This window comes from Podarcis cretensis (genome assembly GCF_951804945.1).
Source record: "Podarcis cretensis genome assembly, chromosome: 14".
Lineage (NCBI taxonomy): Eukaryota > Metazoa > Chordata > Lepidosauria > Squamata > Lacertidae > Podarcis > Podarcis cretensis.
This window is the reverse complement of record NC_137183.1, coordinates 33,843,017-33,862,773: the sequence shown is the minus strand read 5'-3', so window position 1 is coordinate 33,862,773 and position 19,757 is coordinate 33,843,017. Positions and strand designations below refer to the sequence as shown.

General features: G+C 45.0%; 1 protein-coding gene across 1 annotated transcript; it reads right to left on the bottom strand.

Annotated features, from left to right (window-relative positions):
- Nucleotides 1-1,348: 1,348 nt before the first annotated feature.
- TMEM114 (transmembrane protein 114) lies at nucleotides 1,349-19,708 on the bottom strand. The gene is made up of 4 exons (XM_079952658.1): nucleotides 19,054-19,708; nucleotides 17,921-18,001; nucleotides 2,588-2,725; nucleotides 1,349-1,590 (listed from the first exon to the last, which is right to left on the bottom strand). The coding sequence occupies exons 1-4, from the start codon at nucleotides 19,235-19,237 to the stop codon at nucleotides 1,358-1,360; spliced, it is 636 nt and encodes a 211-aa protein (XP_079808784.1). The 5' UTR covers nucleotides 19,238-19,708; the 3' UTR covers nucleotides 1,349-1,357.
- Nucleotides 19,709-19,757: the final 49 nt, after the last annotated feature.

The following is a 19,757-nucleotide window of genomic DNA, read 5'->3' as shown; positions in this document are numbered from 1 at the left end:
GTACAAAGGGGGGGGGCTTGCAAGTAAATGTTGCAGTACATGTCCTTTCACAAAGGGGTGCTCATATTCAGTGTTCCAATAAACTAAGCATCCCACCTCGGCCTCCCATTCTATTTTCTTCTTTTCTTTTCAAACTGCCACTCTAAATTCTGTGGTCATTCAACATGTTCTACACTCGTGCATTGTTGTTGTTTTCCAGTGGGTTTCTCCCAAAAGCTTTGGTGGCTTAAAAAAAATATTTTTGTTTGTATTTCTGCAACTCTCCAAGTTCCATCCAACATGTGGGTCGTTTCTGCTTGTTCCCTTGTGGTCCCATTTTTGCTACGCTTCTGCCAGTGCTCACCATCTGACTTTGCTATCAGAAGCAATTTTCTATAACTGTATTTATATCTACATCTGATTTATTCGTGGAAACCATTCTGCCCGCAGGAATTGCTTCTGCTTGCGCAATTTAGAGACATTTAATACACAGATATATAACCTAGTGGTGGGTAGGCACCCGTTCTGCAGGACTACAGATTTCTGGTCATCTCACACCCAAACTAGGTTATTCCCCCTCACATTGGAAGGAAGGTGGTCAAGGCCTTCGTTCATCTTCAGTCTACCAGAGAAGCTCAGCATGTGAAGATGTCTGAGCTGGTTGATCCAAGCTCAGACCGCATGGCTCTTACAAGCCTTTTTTGTGCTGGGGGAACAGGAGACTATTTTGGAACTTAAAGGGGCATGTATTATAGGTCTAACAACCTATATTTCCACACTTCATTTTGCTGCATGTTTTGTGGTTTTAAATCTCTGTGGGGATTCTCTCACCAAAGACTACTTGCCCCAAACTTGGATCTTGACATCCAGGAATTTTCCTTTCCATACATCATATTTTATTTCCTCGCCACTGACAGAAGGAGCCTAGATCTGCACAAGACCCTCTTTCCAGAAGGCCACTCATCTGCTAACCAAAATTATAAGCACATGGAAGAAAAAAGGCCCAGGGGAGAGCAAGACAAGCAATCCTTTGACTTAAAAGTTACTCACTTTTAAGTGCCAGCAGGTGGCTCAAAATAAGAAAGAGAAAGTAGGGAGAGATGGAAACCTGGTGGTGTCAAAACCCACTGACCCGGATGGGCTGTGGTGTTTGACAGTGGCGTAGCGTGGGGGTGCAGGGGGGGCCGGCCGCACCGGGCGCAACATCTGGGGGTTAGGGTTAGGGGGCACAAATCCACGGGTTAGGGGCGCAAATCCACGGGTTAGGCGGCACAAATCCACGGGTTAGGGGGCGCAAATCCACGGATTAGGGGGCGCAAATTACTTGCCTTGCCCCAGGTGCTGACAATCCACGCTACGCCACTGGTGTTTGATGACCTCATATGGTGCAATCCTGCCTTTGCTTAATATCCACCATCCTGGCCATCAGGAGGAAAGCTAGCCCAGTGAGGATCTCAGTAGCCAAGGAAAGCCAGGCAAAGGCCAGAGACCAGCCAAACCGGATGTTGATAATGTCCAGAAGGTTCTTCCTTCCCAAGAGGAGAATGGCTTCCCTGAAGCCTGCAGCAAAGTAGGTGATGTAGATGCTGAGCCCGGCCAGTGTGATGAGAGCTGAAAGAGAGACAAGCTGTGAAGTACTCTGAAGAGGGGAACCTTTTCCAGTCTGGGGACCACATTCCATTCAGGGTAACTTTCTAGGGGTGGGTGGAGCTAGAGGCAAGAGTGGGTGGGGCAATGAAAGCGGCTTTTACCTTTATAAAGTAAATAACAACAACAACAACAACAACAACAATTTATTTATACCCCATTCATCTGGCTGGGCGACTCCCAACAGAATTTTAAAAACACAATAAAACATCAAATATTAAAAACTTCCCTGAACAGGGTTGCCTTCAGATGTCTTCTAAAAGTCAGATAGTTGTTTATTTCCTTGACATCTGATGGGAGGGTGTTCTGTGGGCAGGCGCCACTACCGAGAAGGCCCTCTGCCTGGTTCCCTGCAACCTCACTTCTCACAGGGAGGGAACCGCCAGAAGGCTCTCACCACTGGATCTCAATGTCTGGGCTGAACGATGGGGGTGGAGACGCTCCTTCTGGTATACTGGGCCGAGGCCGTTTAGGGCTTTAAAGCTCAGCAACACTTTGAATTGTGCTCAGAAACGTACTGGGAGCCAATGTAGGTCTTTCAGGACTGGTGTTATATGGTCTCTGCCTGCTATTTAAGAGTAAAGGGCAGGACTAGAGTGAGGGTGGACACTACCTTTTACTCATAAAGAGCAAGAAGAGGGCTTATCTCTGAACTCAGTGCTGCCATGCTTGGTGCTGAGATTGGAGATAAAAGATAAATCATCCCGCTGCTCTTTAGATATTGCCCTCTAAAGAGCAAATAGAGAGCTTTATCTCCTGATCAGATCAAGAGATAAAATTTGGGGGCTGGCAAGTCTGTGACTTGTCAGGCCATATTCAGTCTGCAGGCCATGGGCTAGTCACCCATGGTGCATGGGGAAGGTTACCTTGCCTTCAGCTTCTGTGGAATTAAGGACAGTCTAAAAGTGCAAGGAATTGTTTTCCGCCCCGCCCCCAAATCCATAGCAGCTCCATGGCATACCTCCAAGGAGGAAGAGGAGTCCAGTGAACATAAGGAGGAAGTAAGCCTGTGCAAGGATACTGATGAAGCCCGTCATTGCTCCAAAGATCAACAAGATGAGGCTAAGAGGTAGCAGGATCACAACTGCCCCGTGCATATCTGGAGGGAAACAAAATCTATCGGTCACATTTGCCAAGTACTGTCCTTACACACATAGCTATTGCCACTTTTTGCAAGGATCTCAAAGGACCTAATTTAACAGCGTGGTATGAAAGTTTTTGTCATGTAGCCCTTGAAGAGAAACTTACATGTAAACCAAGAATAGCTAGAGGAAATAGTTGCAGAGACACATTTGTTGGAGACAGTAATCCTGACTGCTTATACTGTTACCGGAAAAATCCGAGGGCTCCCTTGGACAAAACAAAGACACCAACCAGGATAACTTGGAGCAAAACAGCAGCCTGTAGGCTTGGCCTTTATTGAACTGTTGCAACAGGGTATTCCCCTCACGTGCAGGAGAGAGGAAAGACCCAGAAGAATAGTGTGCAAGGTCTTATAAAAACTTTTGAAATTCCCCTCCTCTAGGTCTAGCCCACCCCCAGAAACATCATGCATACATTACAGAAAGGAGGAGTTGAGGGAGGAGTTGGTGGTAACTTGAGTGTCTTGTCACCTGGCTGGTTCCTCCTTTCCCCCCTCCCCCTGGGTCACTTCCAGGAACTTCCAGGAGACAAAGGGGAGTTTGCAGTTTCCTGCCCCCTGAGGGAAGATCTGATCAGTGTCCTTTGTTTCAGTCCATGTTGAATCCACTCCCATATGCAAGTTCTTTGTGATCTTGATTGTCTTCTGTCTGGGATCATCAGGGTTGGTATGGGCAGGGCTCCTGTGTATGTGCTGAGACAGTGAAGGGATTATGGCTGACCAGGACTAAGTCACCCCCCTTTGTTAGTTCTTGTCATATGGAGTAAAAATAAAATGAAACAGTGCAAATCCGATGTATGATTGATTTTCTATTTTTCTATGAATTTATAACAGAAATGTGGCGTGTGTGTGTGTGTGTGAAGTTTATACAAACAGAATGATTGGGGTGGGGGGGTTCCTGCAACAGTTCCCCCCTTCGGAGATAAGATTGCAAAGGTGGCTACTTTGCAATCCTTTTCTCCGCACAATTTAAAGTGGTAAATATTAACCTGCTATTCTCCCTCCCAGATGCGTGTGTCCATGTGAACCTGAAAGGGACTTGGATGTCACATTTCTCAAGGATATTTGCATAGAAATGTAACATTGTAACAGTGCTCATAGTTAGACATAGGATATCACGTAAAATTAATATTTTGTTGCTCAGTTACTTGTGGTATTTTAGCACCTTGGAATAAATATTTTCTCAATAGTGGCGTATGCTTTACATTTAGCAGGAAGGTCCACCAATGACTGAAAAATGCAGTTTGCTTTGTCCCCCGCCATTTTTGTGTTCTCAGGTGTCAAAGTAGCTCTTCTGTGGTCTCACATCGGCATCGTGTCACAGTAGTAGCAATCCCTGGTGAATCCACTTAGGGCTTTCATATTAACCATGTTGCCTGGCACTCACCACAGCTGGCACAGGTTTGGACACGTCCTGAGAGAAATGTCTTTACCGTGGCCTTTCTATGGGGTTTTATTATTATAGGCTCTGGTCTTGCAGTCATGGGAAGTTGCTCACTTGCACATTAAGGACCAAAAAGCTAATTGCAGCCTGGATACACTTGCCCAATTCAAACTGAGTCCAATTTGAATTTATCTTGCCCCATGGTTCAACTTTTCAAACCAATCTGTTAAAAGAAACTCATTCTAAAAAGGGCACTTGTCCAAATAAGTCAATTTAACTCTATAAGGGATTATTCCGGCTAAACCAAAGCATACACACCTTCCTGAAGCTTCTCCTTGGTAAAGTGAGTTTTAGCACATTTTTAAAATGGGTAGGGAAGTTGGCAGAGTGCCAGGTGAAACAACTAAATGTGGTTATAAATTTATCTAATTCTAAACATTGGACTACATAATAGCCTGATCTGTAAAAAGCATAAAATGTATGAGAATCCTCCACTGGGGTGTAAGGAATAAGACATTAAACATAAAAACAATTACACACAAAAATAGCCACAAAAATAGCCCCAATTCCCCCCATTTGTGGAAATAACACACCGTCAGACACATTTCAACATTCCTACATAATAACACATAATACAAAACAAACTAATAGTATCAGTTGCATATCTTGAGACAATTGTGATATTTTTACGCATGTATCTTGAGGTTCAAAAGTGAGGAATGTCCTTGCAATTCAACTCCTCCCCCCTTTGTCAGCCCCACTCCCCCGGCAGTCTATATCCTTTGAAAGAGATAGCTGTGGGCACTTTGAAAACTTTGGTGTCTGTTGCTGCAGGTGGTGGCGAAGCTTTTTCATCATAGGTCTGTAGTAACACATCTGTAGAAGTGACATCCTGTAAGGGGCAGGGTTTTGGAGACTTAAAAAGACAGGAGTTAGTATGGGGAAGGGGCAAAAGGGAAAAAGGATGTCCTTCAATTTACGTGGGAAGCTGCAAATAATAAAAATCTTAGCGGATTAAGCATTTCATTCATTCCAATATTATTATTATCACATTTCCATATAATTACTGTTATTATCTGCTAAGTTGGTTTGCTTTCCTTCACTTTGGAGAGAAAGAGAACTGTAAAAAATACAAGGTTAAAATAATAATAAAACACACACACGCACACACAATGACCTATGAGGAACAAAAAATAAATAAATGCTAAGACACACAATTTCAAGAAATCTGAAGTAACAATGAAAATAAAAGAGTGTTTCTTGATGTGACAACATTGGCTAGAATGTTAATAGCAAAATACTGGGAAATGACTTAATACCAAGAAAAAATGAATGGCAATTTAAAGTTGTGCAAGTACTTTGAACTAGCCAAAATGACAGAATTAATAAGAAATGCTCAGGCAAAAGGTAAACAAATACCATTCCACAAACAATGCTTGGTTGTGCTTCGATTAATTTCATGAAAAAACTGATTAAATAAATGAAAGGAGATTATTTGTAACTTTAAAAGTGTCAAAGCCACAAAGAGATGGAAGTCACTACTACAGCAGGGATTTCACAGAACAGAAAGAAAGTTGTTGTGGGAGGAAAAAGGGACAAACACTTTGTTATCGGGGTTCACATATCCTGTTAAAAGGGAAAAATTATTTCATGCGAGAGGCCTGTCAGGAAATGCTGTTCCTAAAATGCACACAAAGCCTGTTATAAAAGTTAAATCTCATTGGGGGGAGGACTATTCAAGAGTGGAACTCACAGTGGGAGCGCTTTGATATTTACCTGTGAAAAGAATTTGTCATGTTAAGATTTGGAACCTGGAAGACTCTTGACTTTTGATGGGCTAGGTTTTTTTTTTTTTTTAATCCTTTTGTCTTACGAAGCCCCTGGAGGAAAGGACACATTAAGGGTGATTTCCCTCAGTGGCTCCAAGTTTTACATAAGGAAATTTGGATAAATTTCCCCCTTCAGCCCAAGCTCCTCTCACTCCCTACAGTTCCCCCTTCTTTGCTGATCTAGCCTCTGTGCATGTGCAGAGTTCATGTCTCTTTTATACTATTGAAAATGTTGAAACCTTTGGCTAAATTACCATTTGAATAAAGGGAATGAAGGGTAAGGAGTAGATTTTAAAAATAGGGTTAGATTTTAAAACAAAAAAGAGAAACTCAGCAATTTAAGTATTCACAAGAGCTAGGAATTGCAGCCCAAGCAAAAGGGATTGCTTCCTTTATGTACAGGAAAGGGCTAATATCCCTCTGGCAATTCGCGGAACAATGCCACGCCCTTATATATGGGAAAAAATGGCCAGACAGTCAGAATTTATAGGATTTTTTTTTTAACATTCTCAGTCATTTCAGCCTTACCATTTGCAGACAAATTTTGCTGCCCTTTATTTACAGGATAAATGGTCAAGACTCATATGTATTTTATGTGCTTAAACTTTGAATTGACTTAGAAGTTTGATTTATTTATTTTTTTAATAGTAGAGAAAATGATAAACACTGTAATCACTCAAATGCTTGAAATTACCAGTTCTGCTTCAAAACATCACGGATTTTTACCTCTCACCTTTTTTAAAGAAAAACAAAGAGCAAAGTTGGGCTGAATTTCAACTCATCACATGCTTGCAGACACATGGCCCTCCACACAGCCACAAATTGGGAGAGCTGAAAGGGACCCTTGGGTCATCTAGTCCAACCCTAAATACAGTGTTCATAGCAAGATTTCAAAGCAAGATTTGCAGTACCAAAAGGACATATACATTTAAGTACAGATTTTTAACTGGGAAAGGAAACATCTATGCTCGTATCATGTACTAAGGAAGAGAAAAAGAAAAGTAGCCAACTTTACACAGAGCCGTTTTAGCAGATCTTGAGATAGTTTGAGTGAGTTTGCTTCCTTCAAGTTCCTAGAGAAATTATCTTTAAAGGAAGATTGAAGTGAACATTTTTCCTAAGAGGGAGAGGATCTCTTATAAAACATAGTTAAAACAGCCATAGATTTGATTTAAAAGGAATACAAAAGTGAGTTTTTCCTGAACTTGCATAGGAATAGTAAGCCTAATCTATGCCCCCCCCCTTGCAGTTTCCTTTAAAGGAAGCTTACTTGGGAGTAAATTTACCTAGCACAGAAGTAAGAAGGAGAAGTGGGGGGGAAAACATGAAAGAGACAGAATGAAACAAGGTGGGCATTTTCTAAGAAAAGAGGCCAGGAAGTCTTATAGAGACTGATATCAGGACTGGACTCAGATAGACAATTTTGCTGGCTATGGAAGCCTCTACATTTAAAACCAATTTTTAATACCAATTTTTTCTTAGAAAGAACACATTTTCATAGGCAGATGCTTAATGAAATACATACACTGCATTTTAGCTTGAGAGAGCAGTTGGCTCTACTAGGCTTTTGCAGCAGAAACATTAGTTTTTTCACAGCACATTTCAAAATACTGGAAAGAAATACTGGAACACGGATATAAACTCATAAACTCAAACGTTGCAACATAACATTATCTACCATCAACTTAAAATCATACTCCTCACTCAAGCTACTCGTAGGAAGACTCCTTGGAGCCTCTCTCAAAGAACAAACATTTGCACACTTCATTCTAATGATTTATTTATTTATTTATTGGTCCTGTTTAAGACTGATGAGGCCCAACATGGCTTCCTTAGATTTAAAATTTCGAAGCATGCTTGCAATTTAAAAACTATGTGCATTTAAGAACAGTCTGTGGATGCCGGAGCCAATGTAAACACAAACCCTTTAAATATTTCCAAATCTTTGAGTACATCTCTTATCTTTTTTTTTTTTTTTTTTTTTTTTTTTGAGAAACTAAGATCTCAAATGCATGGGCTCCCAGGCTGGGCTATTATATCTACTGCCTTCTGAGCACCATTAAATTTACGGTTTCATGTTCTAGCTTTAGGTTCTAGTTTAACAACCCAAATTTGATGTGTTCAGCTCTCCCTAAGGGTTCAAACCCTGATTTTGTTAAAGGATCCCTGGGGTGGCCACTGTGCCCTGGGTTCCAGGTGGTGGGCCTAAGCCACCCACTAAAAGTTACAATGGTCTCGTACTTTGTACTTGGAAAGACCATTTTGCCCCTTTATTTTTTTATTTTATTTTTCCCAATTGGAAATGACAAGCTGGAGGGGCATATTAGAATCCTCTCTGGGGCAAAAAGGCTTCAAGGAAGCTTTGTTGCCAGGAGGAGTCCAGTTAGGGTGTTTAGTGAGCTCCCATTCTCTCATATGTTATTATTAGGCTTTTTTCTTCTTTTTTTTCGTTAACGAAGTACGCTAAAGACAGAAAGAGTGGACGCACACACACAAGGGAAGAGGGGCAATGGGAAAGAAAGGGGGGACAGATAAAAGATCCTTTCAGTACTCAAAGTACCCTTGACTAACACAATTCCTACTTATCTATAAACCACGAATTAATTTCTGGAAATCTCAAACCTGAACCTGAAACTCAAACCACGGGTCTCTCTCTGCCCGGAAACTCAAACCACGGGTCTCTGCCCGGAAACTAAACCACGGGTCTCTCTGCCCGGAATTCCTTACCTCAGCGCTGTTTACAAGACAATTTCCCCCTCTACCCTCCACGACAGCCTCCTGCCTAGCCTTTGAGACTAAGTTCGGAACCCCTACTGGACGCTTGCACAGTGCAATGCCAGATTAAGGCCCGAGAAAATGAAGGTTTGGAAAGGAAACAAACAACCTTGCGTTCTCACGTACCCGGGTCATCCCTAACAAAGGTCGCCAGGCAGGAGGGGCAGCTTTGTTTGCATAATTAGAGGAGAGAGAGAGAGAGAGAGAGAGAGAGAGAGAGAGAGAGAGTGTGCTTTGAAGGACGCCTCTGGACGACTCCGAGAGAGGGACGTCAGAGAAAACAGTAAAGAGCCACGCTTTCCCGGACTCAATTCCAAGACGGAAAACGGGGGAGAAAAGGGATAGAGAGATTAAGACGTTCCTGGACGACCCCGAGGGGGAACGTCGGAAAACAGTAAAGTTCCGCGACCTCCCTGGCCACTTTCCGATTTGCATAATTAGAGGAGAGAGAGAGGAGAGAGAGAGTGCTTTGAAGGACGCCTCTGGACGACTCCGAGAGAGGGACGTCAGAGAAAACAGTAAAGAGCCACGCTTTCCCGGACTCAATTCCAAGACGGAAAACGGGGGAGAAAAGGGATAGAGAGATTAAGACGTTCCTGGACGACCCCGAGGGGGAACGTCGGAAAACAGTAAAAGTACCACAATTTCCCCGGACACGTTCCGCGTAAGAAATTGGGGGGAGAGAAAGGGAAAGGTTTTGGCGTTCCTGGACGACCCCGAGGGGGAACGTCAGACAGTAAAGTTCCGCGACCTCCCTGGCCACTTTCCGAAAGGGGAGGATCGGGGGAGAAAAGGATAAAGCTGAACGTTCCTGGCCGACCCCGAGAGGGAACGTCGGAAATGAAAGAAGGAAAGTCTGGCTGTCGTGGGGACGCTGCTTCTCCACCCCCCTCCCAATGTATTTACTTCAAACCATACTCACGTTTGAAGATGTCCCCCGCGGATCCCGGGATCCTTTCCCCTTAGCCGGCTTGACCTCGCCTTTGCTCCCCCTGGTTGGGCTTTTGGTGACGATTGATTACCGCCCGCAAAGAGGAGGCAGGGAGAGGAAGAAGGATCCCTGGGCTAAGGTTGCCCAGTGGCGCCCGATCCCCTCTATCTCCCCTCTCACCTTTGCAGGAGAACCAAGTGTCCCTGAGCATGGTCGCCAAACTGTTACCGGAAAAATCCGAGGGCTCCCTTGGACAAAACAAAGACACCAACCAGGATAACTTGGAGCAAAACAGCAGCCTGTAGGCTTGGCCTTTATTGAACTGTTGCAACAGGGTATTCCCCTCACGTGCAGGAGAGAGGAAAGACCCAGAAGAATAGTGTGCAAGGTCTTATAAAAACTTTTGAAATTCCCCTCCTCTAGGTCTAGCCCACCCCCAGAAACATCATGCATACATTACAGAAAGGAGGAGTTGAGGGAGGAGTTGGTGGTAACTTGAGTGTCTTGTCACCTGGCTGGTTCCTCCTTTCCCCCCTCCCCCTGGGTCACTTCCAGGAACTTCCAGGAGACAAAGGGGAGTTTGCAGTTTCCTGCCCCCTGAGGGAAGATCTGATCAGTGTCCTTTGTTTCAGTCCATGTTGAATCCACTCCCATATGCAAGTTCTTTGTGATCTTGATTGTCTTCTGTCTGGGATCATCAGGGTTGGTATGGGCAGGGCTCCTGTGTATGTGCTGAGACAGTGAAGGGATTATGGCTGACCAGGACTAAGTCACCCCCCTTTGTTAGTTCTTGTCATATGGAGTAAAAATAAAATGAAACAGTGCAAATCCGATGTATGATTGATTTTCTATTTTTCTATGAATTTATAACAGAAATGTGGCGTGTGTGTGTGTGTGTGAAGTTTATACAAACAGAATGATTGGGGTGGGGGGGTTCCTGCAACAATACAAATGTTTCAAACAACAAAATGAAAGTCCCTTTGGTGTACTCCAACATAAGGATTTCTTAATTGTTTCCTCTTTTTCTTACTTTAAATACTGTATCTCTGCATTTATTTGTTTTTTAAATCTGAGGGATCTGCACTTAGAAGCTTCTTGGCATTTTCTTTTCTGACTTTGTTCACTTGGTTACAGTCTAGATTTTGTAATGCCCTTTTCTCCATTGTTCTCATTTCAACGAGTAAAAAGGTAAAGGTAAAGGTACCCCTATAAGGGACGCAGGTGGCGCTGTGGGTTAAAGCCTCAGCGCCTAGGACTTGCCGATCGAAAGGTCGGCGGTTCGAATCCCTGCGGCGGGGTGCGCTCCCGCTGCTCGGTCCCAGCGCCTGCCAACCTAGCAGTTCGAAAGCACCTCCGGATGCAAGTAGATAAATAGGGACCGCTTACCAGCGGGAAGGTAAACGGCGTTTCCATGTGCGGCTCTGGCTCGCCAGAGCAGCGATGTCACGCTGGCCACGTGACCCGGAAGTGTCTCCGGACAGCGCTGGCCCCTGGCCTCTTGAGTGAGATGGGCGCACAACCCCAGAGTCTGTCAAGACTGGCCCGTTGTGCGCCCATCTCACTTAAGAGGCCAGGGGCCAGCGCTGTCCGGAGACACTTCCGGGTCACGTGGCCAGCGTGACATCGCTGCTCTGGCGAGCCAGAGCCGCACATGGAAACGCCGTTTACCTTCCCGCTGGTAAGCGGTCCCTATTTATCTACTTGCATCCGGAGGTGCTTTCGAACTGCTAGGTTGGCAGGCGCTGGGACCGAGCAGCGGGAGCGCACCCCGCCGCAGGGATTCGAACCGCCGACCTTTCGATCGGCAAGTCCTAGGCGCTGAGGCTTTAACCCACAGCGCCACCTGCGTCCCTATACATTTCAACGAGAAACCACCTAATTTGCAGTTTGAGAGCCTATATGCGAACCAAAGGGCAGCTCTCCTTCCAAATTCATGCTTCTCCAATTTTGCAATACAAAAAAAAATGTATTAGTTGGTCCAAACACCAAACACCACGTTTATTAGGAGAAATTTGAAGTGAAATGATAAAGAATTTTCATGAATTTTCCGCCTTAGCAAGTTGCCGTGGAAATATGGAGAAATGAATTTAAGATGGGGGGAAATGAGAAACTGACATATTTGTCAATCCCTGGTGGTAAGAGAACAATTTGTAAAGGAAAGACAAAATCCATCAGGGCTGGAGCTCCCCTATCCACACAGACGCCAGGCCACAATCCATCTGTCCATCTTTAAAGGTGTCATAAGATGCCTGGTTTTCATAAATATCATGGTGGCTGCAATCTGAAGTCCCACTGAGCTGTGCTTCCTTCTGAATAAACATGTTTTGGATGAGAGAATGGGTACCTTGTCTCCCAGCTGTGCTTGTTTGTGATTTGTTCTTTGCTGTGAGTGAGGCTTCCTGCTCTTGCCTGTTTTCTCTTTTCCTGTCTTTTTTTGTCTTTTTCATGAGCAATGGGCTAATGGATAACTGGAAATTCCTCAGAGCCCTCTGGTGCCTCCTAGGAGCTACTGCTCGGTTGTTTGCTTTCTTCCTGTGCAATCAGCTTTCTGTGCTTCTCCGATGACCTTTCCTGCTAGCTATCTTGCCACCAGCTGAATAAACAGAGAGGTGTAGAGTACTTTCCTGGGCCTTTCTAATTCCCTCTTTTGTCTTCTGCCCTGGGTGGCCTGAGCCTGGGCCTCAGGTAAGCAGGGGAGAAACAATCAAATCAGTTTGTGTTTAAAGGTGAGTCTCCGTTGGGTTGTAGCCAACTCAGACCCCACCTGCAGCAGTACATCTAAAGCTTCTCCCTTTCCCTGGCCAGGAGACGGAAGGAGCAATGAATGAAAAGGTGGAGAAAGATTTTAGGTGTTTTGAGGAGAGGGGGAGGAAAGGCTTGCAGCTGGGAATTCAGGACTCTGCATGGTAAAGTGAGAAGCTGTGGGGCTTAAGGGTTTTTATGAAGGTCCCAGGCATTTCCGTCGCAACTGGAGACTATGGTTATCACCCTAAAATGTTGGCAATGAACATGCTGGGTTTCAATTAAGAAGACTAGAGTCTGCCTTGCTGTTTGAAAAAAAAGAAGAGTAGAAGAGTAGATTTTCATCCTTGTAAGTGAGTGGCTGGATTCTGAGTTCCACTTTGTTTCTCTTCAGTACTAATTGCCCATGCACTGAAAACCTGGCTTCCCTCTTGGTCTTTTAAAGCTACTATGGAAACCAATAAATAATAGAGACTCAAGAGTTGGTAATGAATGCTATTATACTAATTCACAGAACTGTTAGAGGTGCTTGCCTTAGTACATTGGTGCAACTGGCCAAAACAAGAGGTTCTGCTGTGATTTCCTCCCACCTATTGCTGCTTCCAGCTCTTCTACAGGGGATGATGAAAAATGTGGCTTCCCATAACAATGGATAAATGATGCAAGAAAGAGAGACTGCAGTGGGAAGCTTACTCATGAACACGTTTCATCTTATTGCAACAGGCCCAGCTTAGGCATGAGGAGATTTTTGACTAGCATATTAGAACTGTGAACCTGGAGCTGACTTCCAAACCTCATTTCCACATCATTATAGGAAGAGCTTGCAGCAATTGCCATAAGCTGCAACTTAGTTCTTATACAGTGGTATCTCGGGTTAAGTACTTAATTCGTTCCAGAGGTCTGTTCTTAACCTGAAACTGTTCTTAACCTGAATCACCACTTTAGCTAATGGGGCCTCCAGCTGCCGCCGGGCCACCGGAGCACGATTTCTGTTCTTATCCTGGAACAAAGTTCTTAACGTGAATCACTATTTCTGGGTTAGCGGAGTCTGTAACCTGAAGAATATGTAACCTGAAGCGTATGTAACCTGAGGTACCACTGTACAGTTAAATTACAGAATTTGCTCCCACAAAAGGTCAAGGTGGCCACCAACTTTGACAGCTTTAAAAAAAGGGTTAGATGAACTTGGTAACTAGGCTTTGGGACAGTGTGGTGTAGTGGTTAAGAGCAGTGGACTCGTAATCTGGTGAACCGGGTTTGATTCCCCGCTCCTCCACATGCAGCTGCTGGGTGAACTTGGGCTAGTCACACTTCTCTGAAGTCTCTCAGCCTCACTCACCTCACAGAGTGTTTGTTGTGGGGGAGGAAGCGAAAGGAGAATGTTAGCTGCTTTGAGACTCCTTTGGGTAGTGATAAAGCGGGATATCAAATCCAAACTCTTCTTTAAGGATATGTTCTATCTATCTCCTCTGTCAGAGGCAGTAGGCATCTCAATGCCAGTTTCTGGGGAGCACAAGTAGGGAGAGCACTGTTGTACTCAGATTCTGCTTGTGGGATTTATCTAGTGCATTGCGTTTGGTGGGCCCTTGTCTTATGTCCTCTTATGTTATTGTTCTCCACTAGCAGATAGGTTGACCCACTCCAAGGCAGCCATCTTGCTTGCTAGCAGAATGACCATACAATGGTACCTCAGGTTACATACGCTTCATGTTACACACTCCACTCTCATGTTACACACTCCTGTGGGGTGGCGGCAGCAGGAGGCCCCATTAGCTAAAGTGGTGCTTCAGGTTAAGAACAGTTTCAGGTTAAGTACGGACCTCCGGAACGAATTAAGTTCTTAACCCGAGGTACCACTGTATAGATATATAGCCAGAAAGATTGGTTACAGCTAAATGGGTAGGTGAGCTCACAATTGCTCGCCTTTGCATTTTCACATTTATTCTTGATTCTGGTAAGCATATTAGTTATAAAGGTAAAGGTAAAGGGACCCCTGACCATTAGGTCCAGTCGTGACCGACTCTGGGATTGCAGCGCTCATCTTGCTTTATTGGCCGAGGTAGCCAGCACACAGCTTCCAGGTCATGTGGCCAGCATGACTAAGCCACTTCTGGCAAACCAGAGCAGCGCACGGAAACGCCATTGACCTTCCCGCTGGAGCGGTACCTATTTATCTACTTGCACTTTGACGTGCTTTCGAACTGCTAGGTTGGCAGGAGCAGGGACCGAGCAATGGGAGCTCACCCCGTTGCAGGGAACCCCCAACCTTTTGATCGGCAAGTCCTAGGCTCTGTGGTTTAGCCCACAGCCCCACCCGCGTCCCTATGTTAGTTATAGTCTTTTATATACTAACCTTTATGCTCTTCCACATCCGTTTAAAGCTCCTAACCCTTCTTTTAGATTTTTTCTAGTTTCTTTTAGATTCTTATAGTCCTTTAGCTATACCTTCTGTTTTAATACTTTTTAGCTTTCTAAAACGTTTTACAGATTCTAAATGATTGTACTCCCACCCTACTTGTGCTGGTCTATGACTGTAATGAAGATTAGAATGACTGATTGATTGATTGATTGATTGATTAGATTGATTAACTGGTAAGCATGCTGACTTTTGCTCCTTGGTTCTAGAGATAGGCCTGAGTCCAAACAGACCCTGAATGTTGTGGCCCCATTTCTGGAGGGTAAAATTAGGTGGAATATTTTGCTCATAAGAGCATAGGAAAAGCTCTGCAGCTAGGTTAGGCCAAAGGCTCTTGTAGTCCAGCATCGTGTTTTCACAATGGCAAACAGATGCCCATGGGAAGCAGGATCTCAGTGCAACAGCATCACTCTCCCCACTTGTGCTTCCCAGAAACTGGAATTTAGGTGCACAATGTCTCTGGCAGTGAAGGTAGAACACAGCCATCATGGCTAGCAGCCACAGATAGCCATATCCTGCATAACATTGTCTAATCTCTGGTAAAAGCCTCACTGCCTCATCTTGTAGGAGAAAATCACATAGGACATACACTATGTGAAGAAGTGTTTTCTTTTATTTGTCTTGAATCTTAATTTTGGGGTGGGAGGGAATGCATACCATTTTTTTCTCTCCAAATACCCCAGAGAGAACACCATTCTTGGACATTACAAGTAAGGGGGATGGCAGCCCCCATAACTGGAAAGAGGTGGGTCCAGTCTGTTAATATTGCATGTGTACATTTGTAAGTGGGTGTATGGGGTGTTGGGGAAAAGGTAGTACCTCTGGTGGGGGACACGTCATGATCCTTCTGGGGTAGTTTGTCCACCTTTGGTCCCCACCTTGCTCTCAGTCTTCACCTGTGGCTCCTAGAAGCTGTCAGCATGCAACAGCAGTAACACCACATGAAATGCCTTCGACTGGCCAGCTAAACCAGGTGAGGGTAGCCAATGGGTCTCAAACCCTGGGTAAACTAGAGTCTTTCCTTGCATGCAAAGACAGGCTCTGGTAGATTGAGTGGACACGACCGATTGTGGGTCCAACGGTCAATAAGGTGTTTTCTGCACATGCTGTAGACTAGAGGGAAGTGAGGGGCAGATGTGGCTCATCAACCTGGGAAGGTCTGGGAAGGTGGCCCATCTAGGAGAAGAATAACTCTGATCCTAAACCTCTGCTGGCTTGTGGGATATCTTTGGGAGAAGAAAGAGCTAAGGAATAAACCCTACACAAATCCGGAGTGGAGTCCCTAAGGCAGTTGGGATAGCGCCATGTACAACTCCTTCCAGCAACTCCTGCAGCCAAGCTGGTACCACACATATTGCTCTGCTTTCCTTTCCACCACATCAATGAGGCCAAGAGACGGGGTCTTGTCATCTAGTGTCAGGGGCTGGGCAGAAGAGGAATGGTGGAGACCACCTCCCCATGCTGACCCCTCCAGAGAGGAGGAAGAGGAAGACAGTATATATTGACAACAGGGGTTTGAGAGAGGTCACAGCTCAGAGGCAGATGAGGAGAAAAGCTGGGAAATCATGGGAGAGCCAGAACAACACCCAGCTGACTCGTCATTAGAAAGCATTCTAGGCCCTCCTTCTCCCAAAACCTGGTGAGCCTTAAAAGTAGAACAAAGAACTCAAAGACATAGGTACATAGCAGCACTCGTAGAGGAGATGATGAGAATGACAAATGAGGAAGTGGAAGAGATGAGGAGGTGGAGATTCACTTGGGACAATGCCATTATCCAAGAGGCTAGGTTCTCTATCCTCTTTCTGCAGAATGGAAGCAGATGCACATCTGCATTGCAATATAATTTATGATGCAAGGCCTCCAGCACAGACCCTGTTGTTCTACAATGCAAATGAGGTTCTGCATTCTATCTACACTGGAATTTAGATGGGAAAGTGTGTTGACCATTGCTGCTGGGAGTAGCATGGTTGCAAATGACTATATTTGAATAGGAGCTAATTTAGTGCAGCTAAATTTGCAAAAGAATTGGAACGCATTTAGCTAACATGTCTAAAATAACTGATTTTAAGTGCTCCAGAACCTCTGGTACAAAGCCACTTCCGGCCTGCCCAGGAGGTGGGGTTGCGGGCAGCGCCTACCTCGTAGCAACTCATCACAACTCTTCGGCATTGGCAGTAGGCATTGGTAAGAGGATGTGTGTGTGGGGAGGAACGCCATCACCTCTCCCCAGTGAGCGAAGGGTGGTCCGTTAAAGGACTCCGGGGGGCGTGGCCCTGTCCAAAGCCTATGGAGGTATGAGCCAAAGGCACGCCCCCGAGCGGTGACCTGGGGGAGCTCCTAGTCGACGTGCCTCGGCAGGAGACTCCCCCAATATCGTGTTAACCCTTCCCCGTGTCTCCAGCAAATGGGCTGGAGCCGAATAGTCGATAGGACCAATGCCTAAGCCAATGCCTCTCATTCCTGAATTCAATAAAGTTGTGGCCTAATTCGCCCAATTAACCTTAAATTATGGTGTCTCGTGTCTTTATTTATTCTGGTGGGGGGCGGGTACTCGCCACGCAATGACAAATGAGGAAGTGGAAGAAATGAGGAGGTGGAGATTCCCTTGGGACAACGCCATTATCCAAGAGGCTAGGTTCTCTATCCTCTTTCTGTAAAGATTGAAATAAAAAAGGTCTGTAAGATACTTTCCCTTGTCTTCATACTTTCCTAGGCAATCAGCCAGGAGCTGCTGACAGCATCCTAACATCTGGCCAGCCCAGGACCTCCATACACCTGTCCAGGCTTGAGCCCCACAGAGGTCAATTTGGTCTGCTAACACAGCAGTTTGACTTCACCCCAGAGGCGCACTCCATTGTCTCTTGAGACAGATGGATGCCGACAACAACCAAAACATTTGTATGTCCATTTCATCCTATTTCCACATTAATCTGGGGGTTTTTTAGGTACTATTTTTTATTTAAAGACATACTCAGATATCACTCGTATATAAATACTTGTTCTATATCAACATATGCATTTCTGAACACATTTTATCCTAAAATATGAATTTTGGTACATTTTTTAAGCCACTTACTTAAGAGTTGCTTGTGTGATGTGGTGATATTTGATATGTCAGGATTAAAGGGGTTTACCAAATTGAAACAGGTCCTATTAACTGGAAGAGAAAGAAAAGAAAGGGAAAGACCATGAAACATTTATTCAGAATTCAATAGATCATTTCTTACTACAAATTTTCCATTTCACCACCGTTGATTAATCAACCTGAAGGATCAAGTTGATTAACCTGGTTGCTAAACCAAGTAGAACATGCAGCTCCACTTCTTCTTGACGCAACCTCCCAGCACAGGACAGTTCTATGAGACTGGTCTTTAACAATTGCTTGACTGCAGCAGTCAAATCCATGGATTTCAACATGGATAGCATTTATGCCTTTCAGAACTCCCCCCTGGAGGCTTAGCCCCTTAATCCTAATCATCACTAACTAATTTGCCAGCACTCATCCTTTATTTACCAATGTAGTGATCTGAAACCAGCAGGTTTAGAATAAGGACTCCTTCTGGGAATGTCCTGTCTCTCCAATGCTTGTTTCCTTTCCTTTCACCTATAAAGAGTGTCGAGGTAGGGAAGTGGTTTGAGTTCTGGTCTAGGACCTGGGAGGCCAGGATTCAAATATCCACCCAACCATGCAGCTCACTGGGTGATCTTGGGCCAGTCACTATCACTTAGCCTAATCTACTTCACAGGGGTGTTGTGATGATGAAACAGAGTGGGGAGATCTATACACCACCTTGAGCTCCTTGGAGGAAAGGTAGGATGTGACTAAAGCATGGTTGGAAAATAAAATAAGCCCATCTACCAGCCATGTGGTGGGATACCTTGCGAGACAGTTGGTGGGATGGAGTCTGCCCAGCCAGCCAATTAAAGGAAGTGAGTATTTTCCTTTAGGAAGAGACTTTTCCCAAAGAGCCCAACTTATGTCAGTGGGCCATGGCTCAGAGGTAGATCACCTGCTTTGCAGAACACCCCATGCTCAATCCCTGGCATTTCCAGGTAGACTCCCTGCCTGAAACCCTGGAGAGCCACTGCCAGTCAGTGTAAACCGTACTGAGCTCTAGGTGGACCAGCGGTCTGACTTGGTCTAAGGCACTTTCCTGTGAGCCTAACCATTTCCCACCAAAGCTCAAGAGAAAACCAGGGGTTACTTACCTTGGCATGTCCTCCAGAGCCCTGAATGGGAGCTCAGGCTGTCTGTGCGGTTGAGGAGCTTCTGCAGCTTAGAAGCATCAATAAGGTACCAAAAGTCAGTGCTGATAGCCACCAGCAGGAAGCTGAAACTGACCACGCCAGCCAAGGCTGCCAAGAGGGAGACGGCGTTCAGTGTGACTTTCATGGCAATTTTCTTCAGGCTGCCACCTGCTGCCTTGGTCCTAAGACTGAAAGAACTGAACCACTGTTTTCATCCCTTGATCATAAGCTGGTCCTCTGGATATGATTCCCAGGGTGCCCAACAGATGAATTGCAGTCCAAACAGCGGTAATAACAGCCTGGTGGTCAGGAAAATCCACACATAATTAATTAAACCCTGCCTCCAATCTGTCCCTCTCTCCCTTTATTTACTCTGTCTTTTCCTCCCAGCATGGAAAGTCATAGCCAGTTGGTTCCCACTTTTGAATAAGAGGTACTTATGACAGTCATTGGCCCCCCTTCTTTGCACTTCACCCAGTCACCCTCCAAATGAGTAAACATGCACAGCGCATGGTTGAAGAAGCCCACTCTAGCCCATCAAAGTACCAAATGGCTTCTTGTTCAGGCAATAATTATCCAACAGCTTTTTTCTCCTGAATACAAGAAAGGAGGAGGAGGAGGAGGAGGAGGACGTCAGAGATCAGCACCACAGACAGTGCCCAGGG

What these genes read in the sequence shown, in the direction of transcription:
- TMEM114 (XM_079952658.1), bottom strand. Translation starts at nt 19,237, where the DNA reads ATGAAAGTCACACTGAACGCCGTCTCCCTCTTGGCAGCCTTGGCTGGC. An exon ending in GCTCTGGAGGACATGCCAAG is followed by an intron (nt 18,002 to 19,053) that starts GTAAGTAACCCC and finishes TTTCTCTTCCAG; the next exon opens with TTAATAGGACCTGTTTCAAT. An exon ending in ACTCCTCTTCCTCCTTGGAG is followed by an intron (nt 1,591 to 2,587) that starts GTATGCCATGGA and finishes TCTCTCTTTCAG; the next exon opens with CTCTCATCACACTGGCCGGG.